General features: G+C 42.8%; 1 protein-coding gene across 1 annotated transcript in view; it reads left to right on the forward strand.

Moving 5' to 3' along the window:
• IPPK (inositol-pentakisphosphate 2-kinase) overlaps positions 1-13,337 on the forward strand; it is an 88,752-nt gene that overhangs the window by 55,836 nt on the left and 19,579 nt on the right. Inside the window, exons 7-11 of the mRNA XM_004717735.2 lie at positions 5,175-5,233; positions 5,761-5,833; positions 8,999-9,278; positions 11,428-11,578; positions 12,560-12,662. Coding sequence (XP_004717792.1) covers positions 5,175-5,233; positions 5,761-5,833; positions 8,999-9,278; positions 11,428-11,578; positions 12,560-12,662 — 666 coding nt within the window. The remainder of the gene's footprint in view (positions 1-5,174; positions 5,234-5,760; positions 5,834-8,998; positions 9,279-11,427; positions 11,579-12,559; positions 12,663-13,337) is intronic.

The following is a 13,337-nucleotide window of genomic DNA, read 5'->3' on the forward strand; positions in this document are numbered from 1 at the left end:
ATAATATATTTGTATATGTACATGTCTTTATCTAGAGCTCTATAAATACCCTTTGCCTCCCAGCTCTTTCCTCTATTTCCATTGATTCTCCTCCTGTATTGTCTAACTTCCTCTGGTGACTTCTTTCCAGAGACTTTTTGTCCTTGACCAACGTTACTTTGTTGTAGGATCCGCTGTTGGTTGTCCTTGTCCCTTCTATACATATTCAGCAGGGTAGATCTGGTTATAATACTGACTTGCTATGATGGGATACTTTGCTGGGAGGTAAGAGCTCAAAAGAAATTGATTATCAGGAAGACAAACAAACAGAAACTCTGCCATCAAGTGGATGCTGACTCATAGCCACCATATAGGGCAGGATAGAGCTGCCCCTGGGAGCTTCCAAGACGAGCATAGTAATTGTTGATGGGAATAGAAAGCCCCATCTTTCTCCCAAAGAGCAGCTGGTAGTTTCAAACTGCTGACCTTGTGAATCACACTCCAACTCGTAACCACTATGCTACCAGGGCTCCTTTTACCCAGAAGGCAAGAATAGGCTAATTATGGGAAATACCTGAGGTACATACATATTTCAACATCTTTGTATCTTTAGGTTATGTTCACTGGGCAAATGGTAGAATTTACTGTAATACACAGGGATAATAAGGTTGGAAGTGGTCTTAATCCAATCCTAAAAATTTTTTATCACTCAAAAAAGAAACCCCCTAATCCATTTATTGTCCCTTTCCATCAGTCCCTGGTAATCACTAATCTACTTTTTGTCTCTGTGGATTTGCTTATTCTGGGTATTTTATATAAATGGAATCAGATAACAATGACTGGTTTCTTTCAGTTAGCATAATGCTTTCAAGTTCCATCGATGTATTATGTATGGGATCTCATTTCCTTTTATGCCAAATGATATTTTATTGTAAAGATATACCACATTCTTTTTATTATTCCTCCATTGGTGAACATTTGGGTTTTATGCACCTTTTGGCTACTACAAATAATGCTGATATGCATATTTATGTGCAGGATTTTGCATGGATATCTCTTTTCTTTTAGAAGATAACAGACGTAAATTACTTTCCTTTGGATATATACCTGTAAATGAAATTGCTTGATCATATGGTAACTGTGGGGTTAACAACTGGAAAAACTGTCAAACTGTTTTCCAGGGATTCTGCTATTTTCCCACTAGCAATTTATGAGGGTTTCGGTGTATCTACATTTTTGCCAACACTTATTTTCCATTTTCAAAGTGATAGCCACCCTATTTGAGGCTTGCTACTCCCACCAAGAGTTCTAATCTTGGAAACCCACAGGGGCAGTTCTACCCTGTCCCTTGTAGGGTTACTATGAGTTGGGGTCTACTTGATGGCAATGAGTGAGTGAATGAGTAGTTGTGAAATGGTATCTCATGGCTTTAGTTTGCATTTTCCTAATGTTAGTGATACTGCGAACCTGTTCACGTCTTTGGTGTCCATTTGTATGAGGAGGCTTCAAAAAGTTCATAAGAACATTTCACTATCCTTTAATAGTGATAATTTCTTTGGAGAAAGGGCTATTCAGATCTTTTGCCCATCTTTAAATTAGGTTGTTTTTGTTTTGCTGTTGAGTTGTAAGCCTTCTTTATATAATCTGGATTGAAAAACAAAAGCACAAAACTCCGTTGCTGTTGAGTCATGGTAATTCCGTGTGTGTCAGAGTTGAATTGTTCTCCAGGGAATTTTCAGTGGCTTATTTTTTGGAAGTAGATCACCAGGTCTTGCTCTTTAGCTGTCTTAGTTATCTAGTGCTACTATAACAGAAATACCAGAAACAAATTTATTTTCTCACACTTTAGGAGTATAGAAATCTGAATTTAGGGTGCTGGCTCTAATGCAAGGTTTTCTCTCTCTCCAGAGGAAAGTCTTTGTCTTTAAGCTTCTGCTTCTTGGCAGTCTTCATATGGCTTGACATTTCTCTTCCCGTATCTATGTTTTCTCATTTGCATTCTTAATATGTTTTCATTTTTACTTTACTTATTTAATGTATATACTGAACAAATAAGCCAGGTTTATTTATTTCATGCATATGCTGAGCAAATAAAAAAGAACATGGCATCAGGATTGGAGGAAGGCTCATTAACAACCTGTGATATGTAGGTAACAAGCCCTTCTTACCAAAAGTGAAGATGATTTGAAGCACTTTCTAGTGAAGGTCAAAGACGACAGCCTTCTATTACATTGGAACATGAACAGAACAAGTATTCTCATAATTAGATTGATAAGCAGCATCTTGGTAAACAGAGGAAAAAGAAGTTGTCGATCAGTTCATTCTATTTTGAATCAATAGTCAGTGTCCCTAGAGGCAGAAGTTAAGAAGTCAAACAATGCATTGCATTGGGAAAATCTTCAGCAAAAAACTTCTTTCAAGTTTTAAAAAATGAAGATGTCGCATTCATGCTAAGGTGTCCCTAACGTGGTTGCACCTGACAGTGTCCTATTTCATCACTTTATATGTATGTGAAATCTGGACAGTGCTATAACTGATGTAGTCATATTGTGATGTTGGTGAAGAGTGTTTAATATACTGCCTGGAGAACAAATAGAGCAATCTTAGAAGAAATACAATCTGAATACTCCGAAGAAAGCGAGGATAGCAAAACTTGCTTTAGACATATCATCTGGAACGATCACCCTCTAGAAAAGGACAGACAGATGTTTAGTAAAACAGTGGGTCCCCGAAAAAGATGAATGGACCCAGTGGACGCGAGCATACCAATGATTGTAAAGGTGGCACAGGAAGTATTTTATGTTCAATAAAGTGGTGGGTCGATAAAAAAGATGAATGGACCCAGTGGACGCGAGCATACCCATGATTGTAAAGGTGGCGCTGGAAGTATTTGTTCTGCTATACATAATATTGCCATGAGTTGGAATGAACAATTACAGATAGCAAGCAGTAACATCTTTTCATTGAAGTGTCTCTTTATTTCTAGCTGTTGTGACATGGTTCTCCGGATTCTTTCCATTCATTTGTTCATTCATGCATCCATTCAGTCAGGTGCTGGTGTCCTTTACCTCTTCAAATGTGTTTTAAGTGGTTGATTTAAAATGTTTAATAAATCCTGCTGTACAATATGTTGATGTTCTTTTGTACTCCCTATGTGCATGTCTTCATTTTCTTTAAAAGATCATTTTATTGAGAGGCTCGTATAAATCTTACAACGTTCTATACATCAATTGTAACAAGCATATTTGTACATATGTCACCATCAAGATTTTCTAAACACTTATTTTCTGTTAGAGCCTTTGGTATCAGCTCTTCTTTTTTCCCTCCCTCTCTGTCTTTTCATTCTTTTTGTTGAAAACGGCATAGAATCAACTTGGTTTGGGTGTTTGGGGTTATTGTTTATACTAGCTGTTGCCCATTGCCCCAGGCAGTCATGAAATGAGGTTAAATGGGTGCCTTTAATTTTTTTTCAACAGATATTTCTGTTATAAGACCTTTTGAATTGGGTGAGCTCTAAAGAAGTTCTATAAAGACAGCCTTGCAAGTGAGACCTTGCACGAAATACCAGAAACTATGATAATGCTAATTTTTCTAGGCTTTGAAGAAATTCCAATGCTGCTCTGCTTCTTCAGTTGACTGGCAAGCTGTTTGTTTTAGCCATTACACAGGATGTTGTTTTATATGGCTACTGTGCAGCTAGATAGTGGGGATGACATAGAAAAAATAGAATGTGATGAAGCAACCTGCTGTTTCACTTGGATTTGTCTGTTTTTCTTTAATAGATGCTTTCCAGAGTGGTACAAACCTTTGGTTAATTCCCAGAGTTGTACAAATGTCTATTTCTTATTGCTTTAATGTAGGAGAGAATTTTTAGAGGCCTTACTTCATTATTCCACTGCTGTCTTTTCTTTTTGATTGAGTAGCTGTACAGACAGTTAGAGAAAAGGAGGTATGTTTGAGCCATTTGTAAATACTTTTTTGTGGCTTGCCTGAGGTTTGCAGAACAGATCATTTTTCTGTTCAACAATTCATACACATTTTGTTTCATGTTACTGATTACAATCCTCTGAACTTTCTCTGTGGGCAAATATTGCCCATGTTTGATCTCAAGTTGTTGATTATTCTAGGGTATATGTACCTCCCTAGAATTATTGTGCCTTTGTAGACCTGCCTAGTATAAGAAGCGTGAGTTCCATTCCAGGCCTGAAGGAGACGAAGGGCCTTAGTCTCAAGGACTGTCACGCCATTTTCTTTAAATAGTGGTTTCATCATTACTGTTGACTGTGTCTGCTCATATAATGGGTAAAAGAATGAATTAATAAAATATTGAATTATATCAAATTGTATGTTTTATGGATAGAAACAATAAGAAATACACGAAGCAACTTGCGTTCCCATAGGAAGCTCATATTGACAGCTTGCATATCCTTCTAGACCAGTGGTTCTCAACTTGGGGGTCTATTGACCCTTTCACATGGGTCGCCTGCTTCATAACAATAGCAGAATTACAGTTATGAAGTAGCAATGAAATAATTTTATGGTTGGGTGTCACCAAAACATATGGGACTGTATTAAAGGGTTGCAAATATGTTTGCCACTGGCTCATTTCTGCTATGGTGGCCTCCGTTTGGTAATGCATATGGTGCTACCTGAGGCTTTGTTATCTGTCATCACTGCCTTTTGAAGGGTTTTGCCAAATTATAATCCCACCAGGAACGTGCAAATTGTTGTTGACACACTTGTCCATAACAAAACAAAACCAAAACTCACTGCTGTTGAGCAGATGCTAACTCATAGCAACATTCCCCGTGGGTTTCCTAGACTGTTTGTGAAAGTGGAAAGCCCTGTCTTTCTCTCGAGGAGCGGCTGGTGGTTCTGAACACCTGACCTTTCGGATTGAAGCCCAACTCATAACCAATATACCACCAGGGTTCCTCAACAGGACAGTGTCAATTTAATGATTTTTGTTAATCGCCATAACTTCAACCCTGTAAGTTGCTTGCCCCATTCATATGTCAGGCTGAGACGCCATCCTGAGAAAGGGATGGGAATCTAGTTGTTTTCCTTCCCACCTCCTAGCCTGAGTGTGTGGAAGCTTGGTGGGCGCTGTTGGGATTATTATGTCCCAGAGCTTGTGTGATCCCTTATGATGTCTTGTCATGTCTTATCTCATGCTTCATGTTCATTTTTCATAGGTAGCAACTGGAAAGTGGAAGCAGATAAGTAAATACTGCCCCCTCGATCTCTACTCAGGGTAAGGAAATGCTCCTTGTCTAACTCCTTGTGCAAGACTTTGTAGTGATGGGGGTGTCATTGTGTGAAGGCCCCATGCTGGTATTCCCATCAATGTCTCAGGTATGGTGGGCCTGCCTTTGTGCTCACAGACTTGAGGCTGTTGGTAACTTGCTGGCTTTCTTCTTGAAATTCAAATCAGGACTGGATTTGTCTTCCACTAAGGTCAAAAACTAATTGACCCTTAGCCCTTGCCCTCTCCCATCTGCAACATCAAAATTCAAGTGGTTAAGCCTTTGATCTCTCATACCTCTGGAGATGTGAAAATACCCTTAGTTTCTATTGCAAGTAAGTCTTCTTTCCCAGGGCAAGTGTGTCTCTTCAGACTTATGCTCAGCAGCCAACGTCCAGTGGCTGAGCAAAGCCCCAGAGACCCGTGAGCAGAACTCCCTGACGTCCTTAGTGCGCTTCCTGTAAAAACATACCAGAATGTTCAAAGGACGATTTCAACTGTTTTTGAATTATATCAATAATACTTTCCCCTTTTAGAAATAAACAAAGAATGCACTTTGCCTTGAAAAGTTTGTTACAGGAGGCACAGAACAACTTAAAGATATTCAAGGTAAGAGTTGCTTCTATTTTATGGTAGTTTCTTGGGGGTGGAGGCCAGTGGATCCCTTTGACTTTTTGCCAAACATGGGCCTGTCCAGGCCCCTGTTCCTTAAGCCTTATAAGGGCCCTGTGGCCTTGAACATGAGCAGGTGGATGGGACTGTCTCAGCAATGGCTGAGAGTGTTTGCAACTTCAGCACAGTGGCTCTGGTGCCCTGTCAGGCCTTCTAGTTATAGTTAGTCCAGGGCTTTATATTTGTATCTTGAACATCTCTGTTCCTAGAGCCCGGTTTCAGGTTGCATTTCACTGGTGTAAACTTCCAGGTATGCACAGGATTTTCTACCCCTAGGGCCTGTGCACACACCTGGTATCTTGGCCTGAAGTTTTTGGTGAAACCTCATCATGGCCTTCAATTCACCAAGGAAATCTTTCTGAGGCTCTTCTACCTGGACAATGGGCAGCCTGACCCCATCCTGCTAGATCCAGGCTGTCCTCAACTTTATTTTGCTTATCTTCCTGGTTATTGTCGTTGAAATGAGTAGCATCAGGGGCTCTTGGAAAAGTTCAAAAGGGGGAAGCAGAATTGGGACATCAACCCTGAGAGAGGGTAAGAGATGAGGGAAGGAGGATAAAGAGTGAGAAGGTCAGACATGAGGGATGAAAGAGTGAGGAAGGAGAAAAAAAGAGTGAGGAGATTAAGGGGTAAAGTTGTAAAAGTTAGCAGGTGAGGGATGAAGAGTTAAGAGGTAGAGGGGGGTAAGTGTGAGAGGGGTTGGAAGCTCCACAGGTCCTGGAGAAGACTGTAGCTCTTCCTCAGCCTAGGGGCCAACATATTAAGGGCATGCTCCCTCGGCTTGTCATTACCTTGCCTGCTCTCCATTAACTTCACCCCATACCCACCTCCTCCACTTAGGCCTATATTGAAAGGAAGCATAAATGGCCATTGGTGAAGAACCTAGGCTTCCTCCAGGAGTGGTGGTGCTCATAGATAAGCTTGTGTTGGAGGTGAATGAGGAAAGGCCCACATCTGTCACTACCGTGGCCCCAGGGCCATCACCTGCGTGCCATCAATTAAAGCCTCTGTTTGAACGTGCAGTGGTTATTGTAGAAGAGACTTTTTCCTTCTTCCTATGTTTGAAAGGTTAATGGTAGGGGCGTGGGAGTTTGCCACTGACTGCCTTCCCTCTCACCTGTCTCAGAAACCCCTGGTCCTATACCCGGTCTTCGGTTAGCTGGGGTCCTGGGCAGTCTGGACTGCCACTTGCATCTCCCCTGGTTCTGGTCATGGAGGAGTGGCCATTTTTATAGGGTCCCTGCTAGTCCTGCTTGCCAGTAACTATAAAACTCCAAGATGATCAGAGTCCAGGTGGCATGGCTCTCTGCTTGTTTGTTTTAAAAACCCTAACAAAGTGCCCTCCTTGTGCGTTGTACTACGACCAGACCCTGAGAACATGGCTAGCGTGGTTGCCTTACCCTATTATACAGAGAAAGGATATAGTTTAAATAAAAAAAACGAGTTTAATTTTTAATTCTTAAAAAGACTGAATGGTTTTATAATGAAATCTGAAGACAAATTCTCCTCCACTTGGAATTGCTACCTTGCCTTGGGTCTTCTGTGCCCACATATTGCTATGACCCTGGCTGTCCTCTGACTTGTCTGGGCTTCAAGGCCCCTTGTACAACCCATGACCTGGCCTGGTCCTGGTTCAGAGATGAGATCTGTGTTGCTTCTACTGAATCAACCTGTGAAAATATCCAAGGGATTAGATCATTGTTTTAAAGATATGAATTAAGAGAAGTGATATGGTGTCATTGTCCTGGTGGGACGTTCAGCTCACCCCTGGACCCGAAAACAGCACAACAGAAACACCAGAGCCTTACCTAGAATGTGGGGAACAGTTGCCATGATTGTGGCTTCGCGGTCTCTGTTATATCACTGATCTGCTACACATTAAAATCTACTTTGTCTATCTTCTGCGAATCCACCCAGTAATGGTGCTCCCCACCCTAGTGCTGTGATGGCTGATGCTGGCTGTGGGTGGCCATCATTAAAAGGACACTTTTCTTCTCTGTGTGAAAAGCATCACTGGGGTCCAATTATGGACTTATGATAGCCTTGCATTGTCACTGCCTGCCCAGCCCCGACCCCTCGGCTACTAAGCATGCCCTTCATTCCCCAGGGAGCTTGACTGCCGAAGTACAGAGCCAGGGACAGCCAGAAGGCTGGGTTCACACCTGTGAGGCACACTTTGTTGTGAACCCAGGCCCTCCTGTGCTTGGTGGCTGCTGTGCCCACTGCCCCATAGCCTCAGCTCTGCCCCCATGGTCCTGGCTTTGCCACACTGCTGTCACAGGTGCTCCAGGTCAGGAAGACTTGCTTTTCTTTCGTTTGCTAGAAACCCTCCTCTGGCTTTCTTGATGGTCCCCTGGCCCAAGTGTGGCCAGTGCTTATCATAGAGAAATGCAGCCATGATGGAGTCCCAGTGTCTTTGATAACTGAATCTCGACATGCCATTCCTTCTGTGTGCTGTTGTTCACATAGATAAGTCTGGTACCATGTAGAGCTCACCCACCATGGATTCCGGGCTCAGGACCACTGCAGCACGATTTGACTGAGGAGGATGTGGGAGGCAGCTAGAGCCCCTTCCTGTGTAGTGAAGGCACTGGCTTGGGCACAAGTATGGCATTGAGTCTGAAGTCTGAAAAAACTTCAACTGTGGCCATGGCGACAACATGCCCAGATGGTGGAGAAAAGAGAGTCTTCTCAGGATGCAAATGTTCTCCTGTGTCCTTGGCCAAGCTGTGTGTCACCGGTGCTATTCAATAACTAGGTTGCCTGCTCTTAGTGATTATATTGCTTGTGTACTTTGAGGGTCTGCTTACCATTTCAGAAATGCTGGAAGAGTATTGCAGGCCAGGGCATTATCTTCACATCGTGAAAATTGTTTTCCTGGTGCACATCCTACCAGAACTTGTTTCTTGGCCAGTGGCCTTGTGACTCCATGCTCATGGATAATTCTCCCTACAGAGGCCATCGTGTGGGGGGAAGCTCTATACAGGGGACATACTAGAATGTCAGCCACTATGGATTGCACCCTGCTGTAGCAGGGATGAAGGTATGTTTTGTTGTCTTTTGGTGCTGATATTTCCATTTTCTCTTTTCCCCCAACTGAAGAATGGTGAATTAATTTATGGAGGCAAGGAAGTTCAAGACTCAGTGGCTAACTGGAGTGAGCTTGCACACCACCTGAAACCCTTCTTCTTTCCTTCCAATGGCCTGGCCAGCGGGCCACACTGCACCAGGGCTGTGATTCGAGAGCTGGTTCATGTCCTCACTCAGGTGCTGCTGAGTGGCACGGATAAGAGCCGACCAAGTTCTTGGAGAGCTGTGCCTTCCCCACCGGGTCCACAAACCTGTGAAGCCAGCCCTTTCAGCAGGCAACTGAGCTGTCAAGGTAGGCCCCATCCTGAGTGAAGGCTGTAGTGTGGCAGTAGTGAGAGCAGAGTTGAGCACACAGATTTGAGAGGGGGTGGGGTGGGGGGTGGGGGGAGAGTACTGGCCCACAATACCAGTGACTCTCTCTGGTCCCTGCTTAGAGTCTGATAGGCTTTCTGTAGAGTATCCCACTGCCTTTCATACATACCCTTGAAGATTCCATGCTTCCTGTCTATGATAAGATTTTATAAAATGCATATATATGCACTTCTTTGTGATTTAGATTATCGCATCCTCATTGTAACTCTTAAGGATAAGATTTGCAGATGAAGGAAATTGTCCCATAGTTTAAACGTTTCTGGAATTTGACGTAGCAGTGAGCCTCCCCCAGACAGTGGTCTGTAAGCATTGCTGATGCTGCAGGGGCCTCAGACCCATCTACTAAGGACGTGTATGTGGCCAGGAGTGTCTGACTCATAGGCAGGAATGGGACTGAGACCACTCCTAGGTGGCCAGAGGGTGGATACTGTGTGTGGTGCATCCTTTCGATGGAGCAGCTGTCACTTGTGGTATACGGTTTGGCAGTGGTGTGGTGCCAGGAATAATACCTATGTCCGTAGCTGGTTGGGCTGGATTGGGTTTTTCCTTTTAAAGTGTATTGGCCCCTTATTTGATTTTTTTATCATCTACTAGTAAGCACCACAATTTAACATTTGGGATGAGAGAGTAATAGCCATTAACTTAATATTTTAGGCCATGTATTAACACTCTGTTATTCAGTTTTTATACTAAAGATACCTGTGGTCTTAACCCTTCAGTGAGAATATGGTTGTCTGGAGTTGAGTAAGCAGCCCTCTCATGTGATTCACCAGTAACCGTACTATCCTCTATGGCCACTCCTACCCAGGGAGTTGACATCCAGCCTTCTGGTGCCTTCCCTCCTCACAGATGTCCTGCTTGTTTCTCTTGGCTGTGCCCCTACCTCATGCCAATTTATTCTTATCTTTTTTCCATGTTACTAAAGGAATACATGATCATTTTTTCAAAAATTGATAAAGTCATATTCATATTCTAAGAACATGAATTTTAAATGAAAAGTATCTCTCCAGAGGGGCATTTAAGACCCTGGTCACTGATGCCAAGGGCTCAAGTAGAAAGAAAATGTTTTGAGAATGATGATGGCAACAAACGTACAAATGTGCTTGACACAATGGATGTGTGTATGGATTGTGATGAGCATTGTCCGAGCCCCCAAAAATTGATTAAAAAAAAAAAAAGACCCTGATCACTAGAGGGCTTACGGTGGTGTTCTTTTCCGTTAGCATGCTGTAAGCGCACCCAAGCCAACTCTCAGCTTCCCCAGGCTCCCACCACCCAGACGCATGAGCACTGCAAGCCAGGCCTGGGGCACACCTGACAGCCCTCATCTGTGCAGCAAACTTAGACTCTGGTGTTTGCTTTGCCGTTGTCTGTTTCTTTACGAAAGATGGTTAAGTCCCTCAAAAGTCATATACAGAGGTATTCACGATGTGCTTGTTGAGTCACATTCATTTTGATTTTGTAATATGAAGATAGGTCCTTGGCAAGGTTTAATGTCGGCGACGATGAGTTCACCAGAGCATTACACAGACACTAGCGACTGCCTGGTGCCTCGCGTCACCTCAGCATGGGTTCATGCTCTGGATTCAGCTTGTTTGGTGTAAAGGGCAGTGGTATTTGCAAATTTGGGGGGTTTTATTATAGTCATGTGAAACCCTATGCATTGATTGATGTGGCGTGAATAATTTCTTTGTAAACATAAATCACAGTGTGATGAAATAGAAAGGCTAGTCTAAGTAGGACAGGCTGATAGCGAGCAGGTGGGGCTGCTGGCCTTTCATCGCATAGTCCTCTCTCACACCTGTGGGACTTTTCTTCAACCCTCAGTGCCTGGCAGGGTCATGTACCTTGGGGTGCTCAGGTGATACCTGCAGTGAGTACTTGAAGGGTAGCTTGACTCTTCCTTTAAAATTCGACCATCTCCCTCACCTGTCTAGGGCACCCAGTATTGATCCTAGAGGAGGGTTGAACCTAGGCCTCCATTGATTCACTGCTGCTTCCTTTTGGAGCTCATCAGTCTTTATTCTTTGATTAAAAAAAAATCCCTTTTTTTCCTATGTTCTTGGAAGGAATAAACACCGCAGAGCAGTCTGGGCTACCGAAGGACTGTCTTCTGTACAAAACCCTTCAGGTGCAGATGTTGGACATGCTAGATATTGAGGGCCTCTACCCTCTGTACAGCCGGGTTGAGCGGTACCTACAGGAGTTTCCTGAGCAGAGGTAAGTAGTAGGCCATGATGTCTTGTTTGTCACCAAACAGTCCTGAGGGTAGTGCTACAGGAGTACTGCCCAGGTAAGATGGAGCCAACTCCCACATCAAATGTGTCAGTAGAGAAGAAATAGCACATCTCAGGACACATCCCTCTGATGAGTACACCGCTCTTCCCTTCAAACACCCACCTTAGATTTGGGCCTGGGTCTGGTAAAGGAGGAACTAGTGTCATCACCACATTACTTGTTACTTATCCATTTCTAGAAAAGACAGCATGTTCTGTGAATGGCTGTGCCTTCTAAGAACTGGCCTTCCCGCGATATCTCCAACTACCTATAGAGGGCAGTGTTGCTCCGTTTATGAGAGCTTCCTCAGATGAGCTCTAAAGTGACTTGTCAGTGGGATTGTGGCACCCCCTCTAGAGTTGAGCTTTTGGTCTCCAGACCTGTCTTGAATTGGAAGTCACTGAGATGTAAACAGGCCTGAGACTAAACTCTCCTGTACCCCCAAGCCAGTACTTATGGACATTTCTAACCTCATATATCATTAGTCATAAACAGGAGAGAGCTCAACTTCTAGACCTACTGACATTCTGGCTTTGATAGGTTATCGCTAAGACTTTTGTGCTTTACAGAACAAATTGTACTTTCCAGAAGAGATAGTACATTGCTGTTTGATATAGAGTCATTTCCTAGTTATAGCAACCCCATAGCTCAGAGAACTGCCCCATGTGGTTTCCTAGGTTGTAATCTCTATGGAAGTAGAGTGCCCATTATTATCCTCCAAAGTGATTGGTGGGTTTGAATTGCCAACCTTTTAGTAAGTGGGTGAAAGCTTAACCTCTGTAGCACCAGGGTTCTTTGATGACACAATAGGTGTTCTTTAATATTGAACGTGTATATTTAAAATTAAATGTGTTTTAACAGTTTGAAAAACTCCTTCAGATATCTTTATTACCTTGTTTTTATGTGTGTGCTTTCCCCCTTCAGAAAAACATTACAAATAGATGGACCTTACAATGAAGCGTTTTACCAGAAATTGCTCGATGGCTCTACTGAAGACGATGGGACCCTGGCCTACGCATTAACCAAGGTAGGGCAGGTGCGATTCCTGGACCGGGCCGGGCCCTGCGCACCTTAAACGCTGAACACAAACTTAGTGGGGCTTTGTTCCTGAGCACTGTTGTTTCTCACTGCCTACTCATTGTAAAAGTAGAAAATTAGGACGATTAAAATAGGAACTCTAAGTTTACAAAAACCATATACTGTATTCCAATAATAGGACATTCTGGACAAAGTAAAACATTATGAAGATAGTGAAAAGATTAGTGATTGTCATGAGTTTGGACGGGGGGGTTCGAATGCAATGAATAGAAGCACCGGAGATTTCTTAGGGCAGTGAAACTATTCTGCATGACAAACTGGCATTTGTCAAAACCTACAAGATGTACGAGACAGAGTGAAACCTAAAGCAAACTATGGACATTAGTTTATAGTCAGGTATCAGTTGTTATAACTGTACTACAGGCATTCAAGGTATAAAGGGACAAATGAGCTCTCTACTCTCTGTTTAACTTTTCTATAAACCAAAAATAGTTTTAATACTGTGGAATGTTATACCTAAAAGAGCTCCCCACAAAAACTGATTTTTTTAAAACATTTTATTAGAGGCTCATACAACTGTTATCGCAATCCATATACACATCAATTGTGTAAAGCGCATTTGTACATCATTCTCAAAACATTTTCTCTCCACTTAAACCCCCGA

The sequence above is a fragment of the Echinops telfairi genome, unplaced genomic scaffold (assembly GCF_000313985.2).
Source record: "Echinops telfairi isolate 266 unplaced genomic scaffold, ASM31398v2 ScPeMD7_7430;HRSCAF=8468, whole genome shotgun sequence".
NCBI classification, from domain to species: Eukaryota; Metazoa; Chordata; class Mammalia; order Afrosoricida; family Tenrecidae; genus Echinops; species Echinops telfairi.